Here is a 22,331-nt window from a genome sequence, read left to right on the forward strand (position 1 = left end):
AGTGTGCTGGATGCAGGCAGATGACTAGCCAATAAACCACTTAGAGGCTTTATTACAACTGAGCAGTATATGAATTTTGTTAAATAAATAAATGCTTCCTGCTTAAACTTCCAGTGGTGAGCCCTCGGAAAACCTGCAATCTCTGATGGAGAAAAACCACTCCCTCGCGGAGGAAAATGAAAAACTAAGCCGCGGCCTCAGTGAAGCAGCAGGCCAGCTTGCCCAGATGCTGGAAAGAATCATTGTGGTAAAGGCCTCAGATATTTGGGGGGTGGGGTGGCTGGTGGCAGTGACACCTTTTTGTGGCATAAGCATGACTTCCCATCAGTGAGTTCAGAAAGAGGGCTATTCTCTTGCCAAAAATGCAGTCTTCTGACTTCATTTAAGAGTTTAGGAATTATTTTTTTAAATGCAGTGGTGGGAGCGATTATTGAAATTCCTGGCTGGTTTTTATGTACAGTGGTACCTCGGGTTACATACGCTTCAGGTTACAGACTCTGCTAACCCAGAAGTAGTACCTCAGGTTAAGAACTTTGCTTCAGGATGAGAACAGAAATCGTGCTCCGGCGGCAGCAGGAGGCCCCATGAGCTAAAGTGGTGCTTCAGGTCAAGAACAGTTTCAGGTTAAGAACAGACCTCCGGAACGAATTAAGTACTTAACCTGAAGTACCACTGTACAGGTGACGACCATTTTGTGTGGGGGTCCCGTTCCCGGCCCCCGTTCTCCCCTCTTCGGGTGCATTTGCACATGCCTAAAATGGTCGCTGTCTGTACGCATTGGGACATATTGTAACGTGAGATCTACTCAGAGTTATACCCATACTTATTACTGCTTAAGTCAGTGTGGTGTAGTGGTTGGAGCAGGCTTCCTCAAACTCGGCCCTCCCGATGTTTGGAGACTACAATTCCCATCATCCCTGACCACTGGTCCTGTTAGCTAGGGATCATGGGAGTTGTAGGCCAAAAACACCTGTAGGCCAAGTTTGAGAAAGCCTGGCTTAGAGTGTCAGATTAGGACCTGGGAGACCAAGGTTCAAATCCTCACTCAGCCATGAAGTTCAATGGGTGACCTTGGGGGCCAGCCACTGCCTCTCAGCCAAATCTACCTCACAGGCCTGTTTTGGGGGATTAAATGAGGGCAGAACCATGTATGCCACCTTGAGCTCCTTGGAGAAAAAAAGGGGATACAAATGCAACAAACTAAATAATTATAGATTTAGTTGACTGTGCCCAACTCTGAACTGCAACCACCTGGGGCCAAATACGCCACCTGGCCACCACCTCCTAAGCCAGCCGTTTTCAACCTGGTGCCCTCCAGAAGTTTCTCGACTCCCATCATGCCCTTCCAGCATTGCTAGTGGTTGAGGATGATGGGGTTGTAGTCACATCCTTTGGTTTAATTCAAAACTATCCCATGATGCAGGGACGCAGGTGGCGCTGTGGGTTAAACCACAGAGCCTAGGACTTGCCGATCAGAAGTTCGGTTATTCGAATCCCCGTGACGGGGTGAGCTCCCGTTGCTCGGTCCCTGCTCCTTCCCACCTAGCAGTTCGAAAGCACGTCAAAGTGCAAGTAGATAAATAGGTACCGCTCCGGCGGGAAGGTAAACGGTGCTTCCGTGCGCTGCTCTGGTTCGCCAGAAGCGGCTTAGTAATGCTGGCCACATGACCCGGAAGCTGTACGCCGGCTCCCTCGGCCAATAAAGCGAGATGAGCGCCGCAACCCCAGAGTTCGCGACTGGAATTAACTGTCGGGTCCCTTTATCCCATGATGCACAACCTGCTTCCCACTTTCTGCAGACGGAGCAGCAGAACGAAAAGATCAGCACAAAGGTGGAAGAGCTCCAGAAACATGATGCGTAAGTAGTTCTCTGTGTACAATCTTAGCTGTTCAAAATGCAGACCGATTGCTCATGGGGCTTGCTACGTCTAAAATACAGGAAGTGAGACTGGTGGGCTGCGTTGAAAGGGCACTTTTGGGCATGAAGATGGGCAGCAAAAGTAAAAACAGGTGTTGTATTATGAGGAGGAATAAATAAATAATCCACGTGTAGGTCAGTTAGAGCAGGATGAGTCTATTCAATCAAGCATCTGCATGGCATAAAACTAACACCGACTTGTGAGTAAGTTCTTGTGTGACTGGATTTCAGGTTGAAACTCGACCTACAGAAGCTGCTGGAGGCTCTGGAGGATCAAGAACTGAAAGAGCACGTGGAACTAATGCGCCACCTGCAGCAAGTAATCGCCCAGTTTCTGGTAAGGATCCCCTTGGGGACACGAGGGCGTTTCATGATTGATGGAACCCGCTGCTTCTGCTGCCTTTCCCAATTTGGGGAATAAGCAAGAAGCATTCCATACATTCTGTGCTGGTGACTTCTGGAGAAGTTCGAAAGTAGACCAAGCAGCACTTTTTGGTTTAGGGTGAGATCTTGCTGGTGTTTGCAGCATGTAACATTCTGAACTGCACAGAGCATTTGGCAGACCATAGGACTGTCTTGTGGCGCCAGGCAAACCTTGTGTGTTCTCTGCAGAGTGAAACCCCTGCTGGTGTTACGGACATGGACACATCTGATCAAGACTCCAGCGCTGTAAGTAAGAGGCCTCCTGACTTGATGCGAATCCTGCGTGTACCTTTCAATGCATAGCTAGAGGTTTCTTGGCAACAGGACCCCAGCTACAATAAGGGACTGATGGAAGCAACACCTTTATTTAGAAGATTATTTTGTTGTTGTTGTTGTTTAGTCGTGTCCGACTCTTCATGACCACCTGGACCAGAGCACGCCAGGCACTTCTGTCTTCCACTGCCTCCCGCAGTTTGGTCAAACTCATGCTGGTAGCTTTGAGAACACTGTCCCACCATCTCGTCCTCTGTCATCCCCTTCTCCTTGTGCCCTCCATCTTTCCCAACATCAGGGTCTTTTCCAGGGAGTCTTCTCTTCTCATGAGGTGGCCAAAGTCTTGGAGCCTCAGCTTCACGATTTGTCCTTCCAGTGAGCACTCAGGGCTGATTTCCTTCAGAATGGATACGTTTGATCTTCTTGCAGTCCATGGGACTCTCAAGAGTCTCCAACAACACCATAATTCAAAAGCATCAATTCTTTGGTGATCAGCCTTCTTTATGGTCCAGCTCTCACTTCCATATATCACTACTGGGAAAACCATAGCTTTCACTATACGGACCTTTGTTGGCAAGGTGATGTCTCTGCTTTTTAAGATGCTGTCTAGGTTTGTCATTGCTTTCCTCCTAAGAAGCAGGTGTCTTTTAATTTCGTGACTGCTGTCACCATCTGCAGTGATCATGGAGCCCAAGAAAGTAAAATCTCTCACTGCCTCCATTTCTTCCCCTTCTATTTGCCAGGAGGTGATGGGCCCAGTGGCCATGATCTTTGTTTTTTTGATGTTGAGCTTCAGAGCATATTTTGCGCTCTCCTCTTTCACCCTCATTAAAAGGTTCTTTAATTCCTCCTCACTTTCTGCCATCAAGATTGTGTCATCTGCATATCTGAGGTTGTTGATATTTCTTCCGGCAATCTTAATTCCGGCTTGGGATTCATCCAGCCCAGCCTTTCGCATGATGAATTCTGCATATAAGTTAAATAAGCAGGGAGACAATGTGCAGCCTTGCGGTACTCCTTTCCCAATTTTGAACCAATCAGTTGTTCCATATTTAGAAGATTTTAGGGACCACTTAATCAAATAGCTCTCTAATTGGTATGCACATAAGATTGTAGAAAGGCAAAGCACACAAAACATTTTTTTAAAAAAAATCCAGATGTTAGTTAAACTTTTGCCTCTCCCCCCTAGGTGTCAGAAGGTGACCTGGATGCGCAAGGGTCTTCTGATGAATACGCCACTCGGCATGCTCTCCACCAAGCTCAGATGTCCAAAGAGTTGCTTGAGCTCAACAAAGCCCTGGCTCTGAAGGAGGCCTTGGCAAGGAAGATGTCTCAGAACGACAGCCAGCTGGAGCCCATACAATGCCAATACCAGGTAACAGCAGCTGACCAGGAAGGCGTGAGCCTCTATACACACAGTGGGCTGCTTGACTGGGTGCCTAGCAAGCCACAGGAGGGCAGCCTCTCCTTTTCTTAGGTGGAGATGTGGCCTGTTGGAAAGAAATGGCTGTAGCCGGAGGGGGTGCTTTTGGTGGGGTGCTGAAAAAATGTATGTATGTGTGTTTAAATCAAGACCAGCATCAAGGACCTGGAAATGGAGGTGGCCAAACTGCAGAAGGAGAAAGAAGACCTGGTCCTTGGCATTCATATGACGAAGAAGGATGTCAGCCAAGCAAAGTAAGAGGCACCTAATCGGGAGGTTTGAGAGGGGAAGGTTGTTGACTTCATGACTGCAGGGCTGCGGTGTCCATTTCAGACTCAGCGAACGGCGCAGGAAGCGGCTTCAGGAGCTGGAAGGGGAAATGGCAGATCTGAAGAAGAAGCTGAAGGAGCAGTCGAAGCTCCTGAAGATGAAAGAATCCAATGAGCAGACAGTGTGCAAACTGAACCAGGAGATCCGGGTATGTAGTAGTAGTAGTAGTAGTAGTAGTAGAAGAAGAAGAATGAATGAATGAATGAATGAATGAATAAATAAATAAATAACCTGACTCATCTGGCTGGGTTTCCCCAGCCACCCTGGATGGCTCCCAACAGAATATTATTAATAATAGAAAAGTGACAAAACATCAAACATTAAAAACTTTCCTAAACAGGGCTGCCTTCAGATGTCTTCTAAAAGTCATATAATTGATTATTTCCTTGACATCTGGTGGGAGGGCGTTCCACAGGGCAGGTGCCACTACTGAGAAGGCCCTTTGCCTGGTTCCCTGTAAGCTCACTTCTCGCACTGAGGGAACCACCGGAAGGCCCTCGGTGCTGGACCTCAGTGTCCAGGCAGAACGATGGGGGTGGAGACTCTCCTTCAGGTCTACTGGGCCTTTGAGGCCATTTAGGGCTTTAAAGGTCAGCACCAACACTTTGAATTGTTCTCGGAAACGTAACACCCAGAGGGTACAATAAGGGTTTGTGGTGTGGATAGCCGACAAGGTTGGCATTTTATTGGTTCATGTTTGATGGACACTGTAACTGTATAACTGGCACTTTAGATGTGTGTAATTTTTATCATCTTAGGAAAGCAGTTCATTCTTACTCTGACTGCCATTATGTTTCTCAGCTACTGTTTAAAAGCAACAGCAACTTGTTTAAGTTTGAATGCTTGCTTTTTCAGTCATGAGAGCTAAAAAACCCAAGAAATTTTTGAATGGGATTCTTGGGAAGATATCAAGGCTGTGCGGAAAAAAACTAAGGATTTGGAGAATTTAAACTCCCCAGTCCGTGCCAAAAGCTTTTATCAATCAAGCTGATTTCCTGAAGTCCTCCGAGCTGTTTGCTCCAAAAAATTTCAAGGCTTCTAAGAATCTGGGCATCTCAATGTTTGTTTCAGCGATAGGCAATGTGGTTCCCTCAAGACGTCAAACTTCCCCTCCCGTCATCCCTGACCTTTGGCTGTGCTGAGGCCAATGGGAGTTGGGAGCCCTGGATACACCTGCTAGGCAGATTCTCATCCAAGGCCTTTCCTCCTCCTCCTCCTCCTTTGTTCCCCCTCCAGGCGATGAAGAGTCAACGTGTTCAGCTGATACGTCAAATGAAAGAGGACTCTGAGAAGTTTAAGCAGTGGAGGCAGCAGAAGGACAAGGAAGTCATCCAGCTGAAGGCACGGGTGAGTCGAGCGTCAGCACTGAACTGTACCAGAAAAGCCCTGCAGCCGCTGGGTGTTCTCTCCCAGTGTGGCAGCCAGATGCTCCAAGGGGAAGCCCACAAGGAGAAGCTGAATGCAGTGGTACTCTCCCAGCTTGTGATTGTAGGCAGACAGCCTCTGACCCTGGAGCTGGAATACAGTGGTACCTCGGGTTAAGTGTTTAATTCATTCCGGAGGTCCGTACTTAACCTGAAATTGTTCTTAACCTGAAGCACCACTTTAGCTAATGGGGCCTCCCGCTGCCACCGTGCCGCCAGAGCATGATTTCTGTTCTCATCCTGAAGCAAAGTTCTTAACCTGAAGCACTATTTCTGGGTTAATGGAGTCTGTAACCTGAAGCGTATGTAACCCGAGGTACCACTGTATAACCACCGTGGGACTCAGTCTGACTCAGATAAAAGTCTGACTTGGACAAAATAGCCAAAAGCAGCTTCCATAATTGAAGTACAGGCAAGCAAGAAATCCCTTCTGTTCTCAATGGGAAGACAAACTGGGCTCCAAATGCCACAGAACAGGCAAAACTCTATCAGCAAAACTTGTGGCTAAATAAAAATAAGCAAAGACACCTGGTAGGCGCTGGCACCGAGGTGCTGTCTCTCTTTGATCCCCCCAAATTCTCCTGTCTCCTGGTTCACTCCTTTCTCCCTAAGATTTAGTTGTTTAACTTTCAGGAGCAAACTCCTGTAAAAGAGTTGTTTTATTTTACGTTGATTGCTTTGGAGGAAGGACATATTCGCGAACCTTATCTGTACAAGGAGCCTCATGAAGGTCAGTCGGAGTCACTAACGAGCGGCCTTCATCCTGCTGCATGATCTCAACTTGACTCAAGTCTTGCCAAGCCTTCTGTTTCTCATGATTCACCAGGGTCCAGCCAGCCAAACGTTTCTGCCATTAAATAGACCTTTGATCTTGCCCTAAATCATTAGCCAGTTCTCTTGGACAAGTTTGCTACCATTCCACACCAGTTTCCATACATGCAAATCCACTCCACTCCATACATGCAAATCTCCCCCCCCCACACACAAAATGACCTGAGTAACTTCCAGTATTATCGCTTAAGCTGCTGCTTTCTGTGTTCCTTATAATAAGTAATACCATGGCCTAGTTCAGTGTAATCTAAACTGTTTGGCTGTGGCTCTCTCTAGTCTTCCTTGAGACACCAGGAATTTGAATTGTCCCGGGTTCTGTTTTCCTAGCATTTCAAATTACTTGATGAGGTCTCTAGAATACAGGTGGGTTTAATGCCTCTATAAAAGTGGGTCACAAGACTTGCTAAGTTTGAGTCCAGACCATAGCAACTTATAGAAGCCACAAATCACCGTCCTGCTTGGTTGTTGAAAGGTCAGCCATTTTGACTCTTTGTCTTTCAGGATCGCAAGAGGCAGTATGAACTTGTCAAACTAGAGCAAGACTTCCAAAAGCAAGCCACTGTCCTCCGGCGAAAAGCAGAGGAGGTGAGTGGCCTTGGGCAGCATTCCCTTCCGCCTGGTGAAGCACCGCTGTTTTTAAAATAATCTACAGAGATTAGATAGGCTGAGACTTTGAATGCTTTGGGTAGAGAGACAAGGGACAGGTCTCGAACTTAGAATTCCCTGATTCAGTAAATCAGAAGAGGGGGAATAGTGTACAAAGCTCTTCCCTCCCTCTGATTGTGTAGAGAGTCTAGAATATGTGGTGTTAAATGGAGTATGCTTGACTTAATTTTGCCACTAGGATTCATAGTTTAAACCAGGGCTGGAGAACCGGTGGCCTTCCACACATGGTCAGCCTGTGACTCCCAACAGCCAGCCTGGCCAGTGGTCAGGGGGTAATGAGAGTTGTATTCAACAAGAACTGGAGGGCCACAGGTGGTTCTCCTGTCCAGGTTTAAGACACTAACTTTGCTGGAAAGCCTAGCATAGATCGGAGATCAACGGCATAGTAACTAGAGGATAGGTAACAGCTTTCTTGTAATCTTCAATGAGTTAACCTCAGTCCTACATTGCAGGGGGTTGGACTAGTTGGCCCTCGAGATCCCTTCCAACTCTACAATTCTATGATTCTAAGTACTTGCTTACACATTTTTAATTCTCTGTTGTCCTCGTCAGCCATGCTGGCTGAGGCTCTATATTTTAAAGCAAAGAGTTTTTAGAATACTGACTTCAAAGCCCGTGAAAATCCTCATTCGTGGGTAGGAGAACATCAAATCTCTTCTCGGAGCGTATTGATGGTTACATTTTTATCCCACCTTTCTGAGGCAGAGGTAGGAAACCTCTGGCTGTGGGTCGCAGGGCCGTTTCCCCCAAACCACACCCACCTGCCGCTCACCTGAAGTCATAAGTGACGTTGGGCGAGGCAGGCAAAGAAGGAACAATCGGGAGCTTAAATTGTGCTCCCAGTTGCTCCTTGGCTAGCTGGGTTTGCTGACAGCGAGCCCTTTTCGAAGACGCTACAGGCATGGTTTGGATGCAAGCTGCCCTTGCAGAAGGACATCCTCCCCGCTTTTGCAATCAGCTTTGGGTCTGCAAATGGACAAGTTCAAAGGGACTCTCTGTCAGCACCGGTCAACTGATAAGTGGCAATAGAGAGCCCCTTGGAATTTGTTCCATCCCTGTTGAAAATGGCCCGTGGAGGGTTGGCCAGCTCTTGATCTGACCCTCCAGCTCTTCATCCTCCTAAAATCCCAGGGGGAGGCTAGCTTTCGAGAGTGGCTATCCTAAGGTCACCCAGCGAGCTTCATTGCCAAGCAAGGGATTTTGAAAGTTTGTGCCTTGGGTCCTATTTCAACGCACCAGCCTCCACCCCTCTCTCACAGGCCGCTGCTGCCAACAAGCGCTTAAAGGATGCTCTCCAGAAACAGCAAGAGGCTACCAATAAGCGAAAAGAGAACGTCAACCGCGGGATCGAGGGAGTTGCTGCTCGGGTGAAGGTAGGGGCCGTAGCTCTCCTTGTTTCACAGTGGCTCAGATGGCTTATTCCAGGGGAGAGGCAAAGTTGGCTTGCAGGCGACTTGGGGTGGGTTCTGGCCACCTTTCTGCTGACCTTCTGCCGTAACCAGCTTCCATCTTGCGCAGAGCTGGCTCGCGAACGAAGTGGAGGTCCTTGTTAGCATCGAAGAGGCTCAGCGTCATCTCAACGACCTCCTGGAGGACCGGAAGACCTTGGCGAAGGAGATTGCCTCGCTGAAAGAGAAGCGAGATGCTGGGGAGAACCTCCCGTCAAAGTATAAGGTGGGCAGTGATGCAGGCTGCAGCGGAGAGGGGGAAGGAAGGGACCGTGTGTTCTATCTAATCCACTTTCTCTTTGGCGTTGGGGTCTTCTGATGCAGGAAATAGGCTTCTTTCCAAAGGCCACGTGCCTGTAGTGGGCAGGGCCTCGAGCAAAAATGGGTGGAGCAACGAGTGTGAATTCCGCCTTTGCTAGACTCTTACTCGTCCAGCCCTCTTGATCCTCCATCTAGGCATTTTCAGTGCTCACACAGACATTTTACCTAGGTAGAACACTCCAGGAGGTGCAATGGGGGTGGGGGGAATAGAAAGGTGGGCAGATAGAAAGGCTTGGGGGCTGCATTAGGCCCCCAGATTCTCCACCCCTGCTGTAAAGGGTGAGTTCTCTCATTCTGCACTGGAGACAGGAGATCTTCCAGAAGCTGGTTCTGCTTCCCCACCATGGCAGATCCCCTTCCAGAGGGGAAAATCAAAGTCTCGCCTTGCTGGAGATAGCTACTGCTTCTTCTCTTAGAGTTAAACTGCCACATCTTCTGAACTGAGTCCCACCTCACCTCCATGGGGAGGGAGCTCCTCTCCCTGTGCTACTTGTTTTCTGATTCCGTTCCCATCCTCCTTTTCCAGAGGCGCACGTTTTCCCATAAAGCTGCGGAAATGGAGCATTCCATCGCCAAGCAAATAGAGAGCCTCGAAACAGAGATGGAGCTCAGGTATGGGGTGTTTTCAAGTCTCAGAAGAAGCAAAGCCACAACAAAGAGTGTAAGAAAAGCTCCTCTGGCTCAAGCTGGAGGCTAATCTAGCCCGGCGTAGGAATTTAGAGGCATACAGACTCCAATATATAACCTTAATTGACTAGTACCTATTGGCCCTTATAGTCCATTGATTTTCTAACCCCCTTTTGAGGCTGTCTGAGCTCTAGTGTTCATCATCTCATGGTTGCAAATTCCATAGTTCTAACTATGCATTGCAGGGGGGGTGGACTACATGACGCTTGGGGTCCCTTCCAGCTATACAGTTGTACGGTTCTTCTATCTGCTGTTGCTGTGTAACATTCATCTTGTTCTGAAAACATCTGGGAAAGCTTATTGTGGCTGTTTCCTGTGGAAAGGGGGTAAGAGGTGGCAGATTCAGGAGGTGCTGAAGTTTCCCTCTCAGTCCTCCAGTCATCTATCTGCCACTCTGCTGCACCATCTCTGGAACACAGCAGGTCTCTTAGGAAATTAACCCCAGCCTGGCAGCATAAGCAACTGCGTATTCACCCAGGGCTGCTGCTGCTGCTCTGGTCACAGTTCCTCCAACACAAGCAGGGGCCAAATTGCCCAAGTTCCCCGAACAATCTTCTCTTTTGGCAAATCCGATGTGAATTCATGCGGTGACTTCTTCCTCCAAAGGAGCGCCCAGATTGCTGACCTGCAGCAGAAGCTGCTGGACGCAGACGCCGGCGACCGCACCAAGCAGCGCTGGGAGAGCATCACCAACCTTGCGGAAGCCAAGTGTGCCATCAAATACCTGATTGGCGAAGTAAGCTTGAGTGGCAGCAGAGGAGGCGGGTGGGAACGAAGAGGCGGCTCTGGTGTGGAACCAGGGATTTGAGCCTCTAGAAGAAATAAGAGGCCTGGGGGTGGAAGGGGCAGTGACAGAGTGGCTGACTGCACCCAGCGTGTGGCAAAGTGGCCTCGGGGGGGCAGCCCTCCTAGCTGCTTGACATCTCAGCTCTTTCTCAAAGATGGTTCTGTACCTTTCCTATGCTAAATGTAAAGGGACCCCTGACCATTAGGTCCAGTTGTGGCCGACTCTGGGGTTGCGGCGCTCATCTCACTTTATTGGCCGAGGGAGCCTGCGTACAGCTTCTGGGTCATGTGGCCAGCATGACAGCCGCTTACCTTCCCGCATGGAAGCGCCGTTTACCTTCCCGCCGGAGCAGTACCTATTTATCTACTTGCACTTTGACATGCTTTCGAACTGCTGGGTTGGCAGGAGCAGGGACCGAGCAATGGGAGCTCACCCCGTCGCGGGGATTCAAACCGCCGACCTTCTGATCGGCAAGTCCTAGGCTCTGTGGTTTAACCCACAGCGCCACCCACTTCCCTGATGCCAGTTGGCAAGATAATATTTTTATTTGTACCCTGCCCACCTGACTGGGTTGCCCCAGCCACTCTGAGAAGCTCCCAACAAATATAGAAGCACAATCAAACATTAAAAACTTCCCTATACGGGGCTGTCTTCAGATGTATAGTTATTTATCTCCTTGAAATGTGACGGGAGGGTATTCCACCGAGAAGTCTCTCTGCAACTTGACTTTTTGCAGGGAGGGAACTGCCAGAAGGGCCATGGTCCTAGATGCAAATTCTTCAGCATGATGCCTTTTAATATTGTGCGCTCTCGCTCTCTTTCTTTCCCTCTCTCTCTCTCTCTCTCTCCACCCCCCCCCCCCGTGTGTGTGTGTGTGTGTGTATTTCAAAGCTGGTCTCCTCAAAAGTAGAGAATGGGAAACTGGAGAACCGTTTGCAGCAGACCAAAACCACATGTGCCGACATGCATAAAATGCTTCTCGAAGAGCGAAAGGTTGTGGCAGAAATGGAAGCGGAGCATGAGAGTCAGCTAGTCCAGAAGGAGCAGCAGCATCAAGAAAAGGTATCACCTGCCACCCCCACCCCCCAAAACCCCACTTACGTCTGCAGCAGCTACAAAAACTGTGCCCATCCCAAAATCCCATTCTGAGCCGTTGACCACCCAGTCTATCTCTACCTACTCCAGGTTTTCTAGAGTAGTCCTAACCAGACTTTGCTGCTGGTACATTTAACCTGATTTCCAGGTTAAGGACCCTCTGCCCACACCTATGAATTTGGCTTGGGACAGCCTCCTGTTAGCTGAGAGGTGGCTGTGAATGGGATCCCTGGATGTGCCCTTATGGAGAACTGCAGTGCCAGCGGTCAGTAGCAGCAGAGAAAGGGCAATTTGGTTGCTGCCTTCTCAGTAAAGTTTGCAGGCTTCAGGTGCTCCAAGTTCTTTCAGTGTTTAGAACTCTGTGTTGTGCAGTGGCTAGAAAATGTGGGCGATCTGGTGGTAAAATGCTGAGATTGAACGCTGGTCCATGAACTACCGTCAGACAACCCCATCCTGCCCGCCTTCCTGCCTTAACTTACAACCAGTCCAGAGGGTGGCCCTGTCTGCCTGCCGGCTTCCTCTTCGTTCTCAGTGTTGCCCCTTGTAGAACTCAGTATTGAGGTGGATGGGAAGAGAATTAGAACTAATCAGCTTGTCGCCACCCACCAGAATGCCCCCAAGATCCAGGTTTGGGTCAAGTATTCTTTGATGAGAGAACCCCCAGCAGAGATTTAAAATCACAAAACATGCAGCAAAATAAAGCGTGGAAATAGAGGAGGTTAGACCTTTAAAATATGCCCTTGTGGGTTTCTTCTAAAGTTCCCCTCTCCCCATAGGATAGAGAAAGACCACACATTTGGTAAGTTAAAAATTAGTTTACTTACAAACTCTTCAAAGGTCAGGTTCATGTGGTTTTCCATACATCAGTCAGAAAACACAGGCGGTAAAACTTGGCTTAGTTACAGTGGTGAAAGTTCCTAAATTATTCCTATAGGAACTCAAGAGTGGCTTATAAGACCCATGAGGTCTGAGCTGCAGTAATCAGCTCAGGCATCATACATTGAGCTTCTCTGGTAGACTGAGAGAAGAGAACAAAGGCTTAATTACCTAATCCCTCCCAAGATGAGCTAAGCTTGGCAGGACAGCTTACTCTATGGTCTTAACCCCTTCATGCGTTAGTTAGACTTAAGCATGTTGGTTATATGAGGCTGCTTATCCCACACATTTGTGGTTTAGCCAACTCAAGACTTCGGCTGACATAATGTCAGACTGTGCCGCCTCTGACCCAAGGTCTCCACCCATCCACATCTCTCTTCCACCCATCCCCAGGTACTCTATCTACTCAGCCAGATACAGCACAAAGAAGAAGCAGAGAAGAAGCTGGAGACTTCCATTTCAGAACGGGAGCAGCAGCAACTCGAGCGCATCAAGTTCCAGGTAAAAGCTGCTGTGTCTCTTAGGCGTGGTTGCTCCTGCTCCCTCAAAGGCAGTCGTGTTTGCCATCCAACCATTCCAGCTGTTCCCTTTCCTGGTGGGAAGGAATCCCATCTATAAGCAACAAGGCTTGTGGTGCTGGCATTGTGTCACTGAATGAGGCTGCTTGATTTTGGCTCAGACCGCTACTCTTGAGGCTCTTCTCCGCCTTATCATCCACTGGCTTTGTAACCAAAGTGTCTTCTCTGCTCTCCCTCATTTTTGAAGGCTATGCTAATATGGTAGTTGTTCTTCCACATTTTTCTGTTTCTCAAAACAAGCAAAGCAATGCTAGCTCTGGTCATTTAAATAAGTTTTGAAGGGGCTGTGTGTGTGACTGGGTGGATTGTGGTGTTGCTGGAGGGAGGGAGAAAATGTGGTGTGTGGGGGGAGTCTCTAAATCAACCAGCGTATTCTGTAGGCCAGAAGTTGGAACTTCAAGTGATGGCACTCAGGGCTCTATCCTTCTTGTTTAGTCGTATCTGCCTCTTCGTGACCCCATGGACCAGAACACACCAGGCACTCCTGTCTTCCACTGCCTCCCACAGTTTGGTCAAACTCATGTTAGTAGCTTCGAGAACACTGTCCAGCCATCTCGTCCTCTGTTGTCCCCTTCTCCTTGTGCCCTCCATCTTTCCCAACATCAGGGTCTTTTCCAGGGAGTCTTCTCTTCTCATGCGGTGGCCAAAGTCTTGGAGCCTCAGCTTCAGGATCTGTCCTTCCAGTGAGCACTCAGGGCTGATTTCCTTCAGAATGGATAGGTTTGATCTTCTTGCAGTCCATGGGACTCTCCAGAGTCTCCTCCAGCACCATAATTCAAAAGCATCAATTCTTCGGCATCAGCCTTCTTTATGATATAATAAAATGATAATTTTAAAAAATCAGAGCTGGGGGAAATATCAAGCATTCTTTCATTCTTAGTAGCCCTCTTCAAATCTTTAGAAGGCGGGGATTGCACAAATCCTAGGTGTGCAAACACCCCAACGCATAGGTTTCTTTGCAGCTGAAGATGAGACCTTAAGAGCCTTTTGCCTTCTTTACTCTGGACAGGAAGAAGAGCTGGCCAAGATGAAGGAGGTTTTTGAAAAGAACCAGGAACACCAGGAAGAGATTGAAGCTCTCAGACAGGTAGGTCTGGGAGTGACAGCAGCGGCTGCTATTAGAGGAGCTGACTTTGCTCCTGCCACTCAGTGAACCTCACACTCCTTCCTTTCTTCCCAACAGAAATTGAGAGTTTTTCAAGCTGTCAGTGGCCAGAGGATCTGCAATGGCCAGCCGGCCTCTGCAGCAGGCACACCGGAGTCCCCCTTCGAATACATTCCACCCAAGGTCTGTGTCCTTCCGGTGGGGCGGGGCGGGGCGGGGCGGAGAAGCAAGGCAGGGTGTCTGCGTGCGACAGAGCTTGTTTGTATGGCTGCTCCATCCCATCACCTGAAAGATAAAGCTGGGTACAGTGGTACCTCGGGTTAAGTACCGTATTTTTCGCTCTATAAGACTCACCAGACCACAAGACGCACCTAGTTTTTGGAGGAGGAAAACAAGGAAAAAATATTCTGAATCTCAGAAGCCAGAACAGCAAGAGGGATCGCTGCGTAGTGAAAGCAGCAATCCCTCTTGCTGTTCTGGCTTCTGGGATAGCTGTGCAGCCTGCATTCGCTCCATAAGACGCACACACATTTCCCCTTACTTTTTAGGAGGGGAAAAGTGAGTCTTATAGAGCAAAAAATACGGCACTTAATTCGTTCCGGAGGTTTGTACTTAACCTGAAACTGTTCTTAACCTGAAGCACCACTTTAGCTAATGGGGCCTCCCACTGCTACCGTGCCGCCGGAGCAGGATTTCTGTTCTCATGCAGAAGCAAAGTTCTTAACCTGAAGCACTATTTCTGGGTTAGCGGAGTCTGTAACCTGAAGCGTATGTAACCTGAGGTACCACTGTATGGATTAGAAGCACAAGTCAAGATACATTACAGCTCTTAGTGGCTGAATTAATGTTCATGCCAGCGTGGTGTAATGGTTAGGGTGTCGGACTAGGACCTGGGAGACCAGGGTTCAAATTCCCACTCAGCCATGAAGCTCACGGGTGTCCTTGGATATCAGTCCCTGGCTCTCAGCCTGAACTACCTTGCAGGGTTGTTGTGGGATTAAAAGGAGGGGGCAGGGCCACATACAGCCCCTTGGAGGAAAGATTGGGATAGGAATGCAGCAAATAAATAAAAAGGCCCGTCTCTGATCCCCCAAATGGCACCTCAAATTACATTGCTTGAGAAAATCCCTACCTCGACTAGGTTCCAACTTCTATCAGCTGCAGCCAAACTGGCCTGATCATTTTTTGTGCAGCTGCCTTTGTTCTATAACTTGAGTGAGGCAGGAATGGTGAGCTTGTCTTCTTCGGTTCCCTCCCTTCAGCCAAAGTCTCGCAGGCGAATGACCTCCCTGCCTCCAGCCGACATGGATGAGGAAGACTCATCTTCTGACTCGGATGAGGCCAAAGAAATGGAAGATGCAGAGTGGGTGCCGTACAAGCTTTCCAAAGGAGCCAGGCAGAGCATTCTGGGGGTAGGATCATCGAGAAGGACAGCTGACGTTTAGGAAATCGCTTCCTGAAATCTGCCCAGGAGGAGCAATGCAAGAATTGGCTCTGGTAGACCAGCCCCAAGTGCACATCAGGTTCAGCTGTCTTGCTTCCAACACTGCCCTGTGGGGACACAAAGGCATTATCCCTCTTCTGATATCCACCCCAGTAATGAAAATACTCAGAGATATACTGTCACTGAGCATGGAGGCTCCATTCATCCAGCTTAATGACTAACCAATGATAGATCTCCTTGTCCTCCGCAAATTTGTCTAATTGTCTTATTTATTAATTAAAACCACCTCAGTGATCATTGCTAGGTTCTATGTTGATGGATTCCCACAATGTGCACATTGAATACTGTTCAGCCAAATGTGTCTAAATATCTTAAGGAGTTTCTGGTGCAAATCCTCCACCTTTCATAGAACAGTTGATGGCTTTAAATTAAAAATCTGTGACAGCTGAGCTGAGTGTGTCTTTGGTGGCCTTGCAGTCTTGGGGCAAAGGAGTGTCAAGATGCTCCAGCAAACCTTTTCAGGACCTGTGGGTGCATTTGCAAACTGGAGAGGCTGTTGTCTTCCCCCCGCCCCCCCCAAAAAACCCCGCACAGATACCCTAAGCTCACACTGTGACCTAGCCTATTGATTGCAACGGATGCGTATTTCAAGCTTAATTTCAGTGGCGGTTGGAGATCCTGGGGGAAAGCCTCTATGGGCATATATGTGCCCACGGGCACCACCTTGGCAACCTGCATCATGCAAGCTGGCTCTGACAGCTAGGAAGAGCCTGTGTGGGTCAAACATGGCCCATTCTTATTTCAGAGCCCCAAACCTGAAAGGAGTTGAGTCCCAGAAACAGATACAGCAGCAGAGGCCTTGCGGGGCCACCTTCGCAATGGTGGCACATGCCACTTGTGGGCTATTCCACCTGTGTTTTCTGCTCTCTCACTGAGCTCTCCCTTTGCAGTGCACCTGCCGAGGCCGCTGTGGAAACAAGAAGTGCGGCTGCCGTAAGCAAAAGATGGCCTGCTCCGAGGACTGTCGCTGCGAGTACGGGAGGTGTCGGAACCGCGAGCACTATGATTTGGTGAGCAACTCTTGGCAAGGCCTCCTTTTCTCTTTGAGGGAGCCCTGGAGTTGCCTGCTCCACCTCCCAGCAGGCAGGGCATGTTAAAGTTGAGGACAAATCCTGCGCAGCTCTTGTCCTGGCTTCCCAGCTTGCTGCAGCAGGCTGGGAAGCGAGATGAGAAAGCCGGTGGGAATTGATCGGGCTGGAACCCCAGGCTGCAGGGCCTCTTGGCAGGAAGGAGTTGTTCAAATCTGAGCTGGTGACTCTTTTTTTGCATGGGGCTCAAAGGGTTTTATATGCCTTATTTTAAAGATGCCACACATAAATAGCCCAGAAGGTAACCTCTAAGAGGTGTTATATCCTGCAGTTGGGGAGGAATCTCCTCCCGCCCTTGCAGTGGACGAGGGGATTCACGGGTGGCAAATTCTCACAAGCAGAGGGGGAGCAACACAGCAATCGGATCCCCTCCACTCCCTGCAGAAAATGAACATATTTTGGTAAGCCCAATCAGTGTTTATGGGTCACCTTTCTAAGCCTGCCTCCCGAGAGGGAGTTAACCCCTTCATGCATGCTCTGCTGCCTGCTAAGCACAAGGACACTTCACACTGAGGCCAGCCTTCCATTCTCCCATCCTGTAATTCATAAGTGGGGAAACTGGTCTATAGAGGTTGTTGGACTGCAACTCACACCAGCTCTTGCAACATGGCCAATAGCCAGGGATGGTGGGAGTTGTAGTCTAGAGGTGCAGGGGTTCCCTCCCCACTCCTCCTGTTTAGGCTGCAATTGCCCTGGTAGAGAAAAAGGTATTTGATGGGTTTTTTTGGTCTGATTCTACTTTAAGATTTAATCCCATTCAAAAACTGACATGCTTAATCCCTGACTCCCGTCCCCCCAATGCTAAGACCAGCTCAGGGAGTTTGTGATGGTTAGCAAGGTACCGATGGAAGGGTGTTTTGGCACTGCATGGGGTAGCCCCTGAACATGTTGAACTCTTCCCTCCGTGGGGATCGGGTCCCTGTAGCTTTATGGGTTGGAGCAGATGCCAAGCGTTGGACTGTATCAAGTGCAGTCCAGGCTAGCGTGCGCCCTGCCTTTTCCCCCCTTAGGAAGGGGTGCTGGCTGATGAGCAAGCAGGAGATTCAAAGGACAGCTTCGACCCGGAAGATCCTACTCTGGCAACTGGAGGAGACACCTTCTTTGAGCCGCCAGCTGTTGCACCTACCAGAAAGGTATGAGGATTGCAGAGATGCAGGTGGCATTGAACACGGCTCTGGTTTCGCTTTGGGGCTAGGAAAGGGCACTTGTGGGGTGGTTGCAGAGCTGTGAGTTCCCCATAGTCTGGCACACTTGAAGGGGTAACGAAATGACTGCATAGTGACATCCATTTACCCCGTGGTCACTGAGTGGCCATGGTGTGTGTGTCTGTAAAAGCACTTGGTAAGGCTACTCCAACCGGTTATGTCTTTTTTAAACGGATTATATACTTGAAATAATATTAATGGGGAGAAGAGGGGATTAGCCCAACTTCTGTTGTCCGTCCTTGGTCATCTCCAGGTTAGATGACCGTGTTGCATGTGGGGCTGCCTTTGAAGGCTATTTGGAAACCGCAGCTGGTGGAGAATTCAGCGGCCAGATTGCTGACCAGGGCAAGGCAGTCCAAGCAGAGAACACCAATGTTTGCATGACTGTACTGGCTGCCAACTACTTTCCAGGCTCAATTCAAAGAGCTGGTTTTGATCTGTAAAGCCTTACGAGTCAGGATCCCAACACTTCAGGGACTGCCTCTCCCCATATGAACCAACCTGGACCCTGCTTTAGTCATCTGAGGTCCTTATCCATGTCTCTCCTCCAGTGAAATGCAGTCACTGGCTACCTTTAGCAGCCCTTAATTTAGATATGTTTGTGGCCTCTTTCTCTGCTTGTCTTTTTAGTGGAATGGGTTGCATTTGTCTGCCATTTTCTTTGTATTATAATTTATTATGGATGGGCATTTTAGGTTCTTTATTGTTTTTGTACTTGGTTTTAACGTGTGTGTGTGTGGTTTGTGTTGTAAATGGTTTTGAGCTACTCCCATGAAAAAATGTATAGTATTGAAATTGGGTTCATCAATTCCTGGGCAAAAGGTCTGTTTTCCTCATCTGCCGGCTTAGCAACCAGTCATGTGCCCACCCTGGTAAGCTGCCACTCAGTAAACACTTGTGTGCATTTGCCCAGTGCCTGAAAATAACATGGAAATAAAATGCCCCCCTCATCTGTACTTCCCTGTTCACTCCACAAACAGCTTGTCTGATGTAGCCTTTGCTGTTGAACTCCCTAATCTTGTCTGTTGTGTGGGCACTGGGTGTTTCTTTGCAACCTTGAATTCTTGGAAGGGCAGGAGTGTTTCCCTTTTTGCTGTGGGCAACCATCCTGAGGCAGGCACAATTTAATTTTCTTTTCCAGGAAGCTGCCCTTCCTGATGTCCCGTTCATCCGTGCACATAATTCCGTCTGCTTCATTGAACCCAAACATGCCTGTTTGGAAACCCTCCCCCCTCCCCTTGTGAAATGAAATTGCAGCTCAGGCTGTAACTGCAGTCTCCTTTCTCTCTCTCCCCGCTCCCAGGTCCTGGAGGAAAAAAATGAGATTCTGCCTGCCACTTCCTTATTTGCACTGGGAGACGAATCTAGCAAGATCTCACCACCAGCAGCCATGAAGAAGGGGAGGAAGCGGCTTCACAGCACCAGAAGCAACTACTTCTTAGGCTGCACACCAATTAAGGAAGATGGTTGAGGGCCGGAGCAGGCTTGGAAAGGAAAGCTTGGGCCTGCAGGCAACGGATGTTTTTATAGTGTATAGTGTTGTTTTTAGAGCTTATACGTTTTTTGAATAAAGGAAATCCTAGTATATCAGAGTGTCTCGTCTCACTTATTAGCTCCTTCAGCAAGAGGGTGGGGAAACATTTTCAGACTTGAGAGTTGTCTTATTCCCTTGCGGGAGGGTATACCAGTGACTGGTGAGCCCAGAACCAAGAGCAGGAGGTTCAATGGGTGCAACTGCGGCTATGGAAACGTCACGAGGCTTCTGCCCCCTGCATTGGTCCCCATACCTCAAAGTCTCCTTCCATGCAGAAGCACTGGAGTGCAAAGCAGGACAGGTGTGAGGGGGCATGGCTTGATAAAAGTCTCAGTCTAAACAGGCTTAGGTCTAGTGGCAAAGTGGCCTTTATGTGAACATAAGGTAAAGGGACCCCTGACCATTAGGTCCAGTCATGACCGACTCTGGGGTTGCGGCGCTCATCTCGCTTTACTGGCCGAGGGAGCCAGCGTACAGCTTCCAGGTCATGTGGCCAGCAGGACTAAGCCGCTTCTGGCGAACCAGAGCAGTGCACGGAAATGCCATTTACCTTCCCACCGGTGCGGTACCTATTGATCTACTTGCACTTTGACGTGCTTTCGAACTGCTAGGTTGGCAGGAGCAGGGACCAGGCAACAGGAGCTCACCCCGTCGCGGTGATTCGAACCACCGACCTTCCGATCGGCAAGTCTAGGCTCTGGTTTAACCCAGAGTGACACACAATCAAATCTTTTTTACTGAAAGAGAGTTGGGAAGAACAGAATGCAGCTCTCTTGGGTTTCGTAAAGAAGAGGTCAGAGCTAACCACTTCTTAAGAAGCCGGATTGTGAAAAACCTTAGAAGCTAAGGCTAAGGCTTGGGCCTCCTGGAAGTTTTCCACAAGCCCCAGAGCAGATCCAGACCATAGATTTAAAGCACATGACTTCCCTCAAAGAATGCAGGAAGTCATGTGTTGAAGGTGCTTTAAATCACAGCCTGGATCTGCCCCTGAAGGATGGCACCTTTTCACTATTGAGAGTGTACCGTATAGGCAATACTAGTGCTCACATGTATCTAGCAAGCAAAGATCACCAGTGTCGAAGCAGTGACTCTTCAACATCAACTCTGTTGGACTGGTCATGTTGTTTGGATGCCTGGTCTTCCAAAGCAACTACTCTATTCCGAACTTAAAAATGCTGGTGGTCAACAAAAGGTTTAAAGACTTAAGGCAGATCTTTAAAAATGTAGTATAAACACCAACAACTGGGAAACACTGGCCTGCGAGTGCTCCAGTTGGAGAACAGCCTTTACCAAAGGTGTCTTGGGCTTTGAAGACGCTTGAAAGGGAGAAACGAGCTAAGAGGAAGGCACGCTTGGCAAACCCTTCACCATAATCAACTCCCATCGGGAAACCTATGTCCCCACTGTGGAAGGACGAGTGGGTCCAGAATTGGCCTCCACAGTCCCTTGCGGACTCACTGTTAAAACCGTGTTTATGGAAGACAGTATTACTTGGCTATGAGTGATTGCCAAAGAGCAGCAAGCATTAAAATTAATTTGTATTGTTAACTGCTACATTAGATCCTATTAGCCCAATTGCAAAACAGGGCTATGACCTTGAATCGACAGAGTCCTTTTTAACCCAGCTGCATAAAAACAGAACTGATTAATCCATTCTGAAAAAAAGCTTTGTTTACTAGAACAGGTATTACATGGCGAGGAGGTTTTCAAGAATAACGAGGCTGGGAAAATAACAATCACACACAAAAATGGAGAGGGAAATCTGCTTTTCCCACATGTATATTAACTATATATTATACTGAACTCATCACACAGGCAGCTCTCCAAAGCAAAGGGTGTAATGATGTTGTTATTCTTCCACTCAGTATTTCTAAAAAGGGGGGCAGCTGAGACGCAGGTGTTTTTCTATCACACTCCCTGGCAACGTGAAACCAGATTGCCTCCAGAACCAGCTTTGTCAAAACAGCACTGTCACTGCTTGCGGTTCGCTTAAAGAAAATGTTATGAAAATGATGTATAGATGGCACCCAACACCAGTGAAATTAGCAAAAACGCATAGAACAATTTATGTTGGAAATGTAAAGAAAAGGATGGAAAAAGATGGAACCTTTTACCATATGTGGTGGTCTTGTAAGGAGGTGAAAGCTTTCTGGGAAATGTATTATAATGCACTTTTAAAAATGTTGAAATATACTTTTTAAAAAAAAACAACCCCAGAAGCTTTCCTATTAGGTATAGTAAGTAGAGAAACAAGTAAGCAGGATAAAACATGGTTTTTATATGTGACAACAGCGGCAAGAACGTTATTAGCCCAAAGATGGAAGCAAGAAGATTTAACAACGAAAGAAAAGTGGCAAGATGAAATTAATGGACTGTGCAGAATTGGTGAAACTGACGGGAGGAAATCCGGAACCAGCAGGACCAGGCTTTCCAGAAAGACTGGAACAAATTCATGTTATATTTGAAGGACAACCGTAAACAATTAACATCGCTAGTAGGGTTACAGGAAGCTTTGTAAGGATAAATTTATTACTTATTGTAGTTAAGTAAGGAATTATGTAAGGGTAAGATTTAGCAGGAATAAGAAATAGAGGAAAAAGCAAGGTGTAGAGTTTGAAAACTACTAGTCATGGAGGAGGGAAGTCACAGGCTCATGGAGCCAAATGTTTTATTTTTGGGGAAAAGGCTGTTATGATGTTATGTAAAAACCAATAAAAATTATTTGAAAGAAGAAGGAAAAACAGTACTCTTCCCCGCACAACCTCCAACCAAGAAAGACACATTGCAGGAAACAAGAGTACCACCAGAACAGATG

At 48.1% G+C, this 22,331-nt stretch overlaps 1 protein-coding gene across 3 annotated transcripts in view; it reads left to right on the top strand.

Annotated features, from left to right (window-relative positions):
• Positions 1 to 19,569, top strand: part of KIF4A (kinesin family member 4A) — a 34,800-nt gene extending 15,231 nt beyond the window's left edge. For all 3 annotated transcript variants that reach the window (XM_053362784.1, XM_053362786.1, XM_053362783.1), the window contains exons 11-31: positions 115 to 247; positions 1,800 to 1,858; positions 2,150 to 2,255; positions 2,531 to 2,587; positions 3,804 to 3,989; positions 4,188 to 4,291; positions 4,371 to 4,515; positions 5,604 to 5,714; positions 7,124 to 7,207; positions 8,548 to 8,661; positions 8,807 to 8,962; positions 9,584 to 9,669; positions 10,351 to 10,480; positions 11,423 to 11,593; positions 12,896 to 13,003; positions 14,090 to 14,167; positions 14,264 to 14,368; positions 15,448 to 15,597; positions 16,580 to 16,699; positions 17,788 to 17,910; positions 19,286 to 19,569. In XM_053362784.1, coding sequence (XP_053218759.1) covers positions 115 to 247; positions 1,800 to 1,858; positions 2,150 to 2,255; positions 2,531 to 2,587; positions 3,804 to 3,989; positions 4,188 to 4,291; positions 4,371 to 4,515; positions 5,604 to 5,714; positions 7,124 to 7,207; positions 8,548 to 8,661; positions 8,807 to 8,962; positions 9,584 to 9,669; positions 10,351 to 10,480; positions 11,423 to 11,593; positions 12,896 to 13,003; positions 14,090 to 14,167; positions 14,264 to 14,368; positions 15,448 to 15,597; positions 16,580 to 16,699; positions 17,788 to 17,910; positions 19,286 to 19,453 — 2,494 coding nt within the window. In that variant the 3' untranslated portion in view covers positions 19,454 to 19,569. The remainder of the gene's footprint in view (positions 1 to 114; positions 248 to 1,799; positions 1,859 to 2,149; positions 2,256 to 2,530; positions 2,588 to 3,803; positions 3,990 to 4,187; positions 4,292 to 4,370; positions 4,516 to 5,603; positions 5,715 to 7,123; positions 7,208 to 8,547; positions 8,662 to 8,806; positions 8,963 to 9,583; positions 9,670 to 10,350; positions 10,481 to 11,422; positions 11,594 to 12,895; positions 13,004 to 14,089; positions 14,168 to 14,263; positions 14,369 to 15,447; positions 15,598 to 16,579; positions 16,700 to 17,787; positions 17,911 to 19,285) is intronic.
• The last annotated feature ends 2,762 nt before the right edge of the window (positions 19,570 to 22,331 follow it).

The sequence above is a fragment of the Podarcis raffonei genome, chromosome 13, assembly GCF_027172205.1.
Source record: "Podarcis raffonei isolate rPodRaf1 chromosome 13, rPodRaf1.pri, whole genome shotgun sequence".
NCBI classification, from domain to species: Eukaryota; Metazoa; Chordata; class Lepidosauria; order Squamata; family Lacertidae; genus Podarcis; species Podarcis raffonei.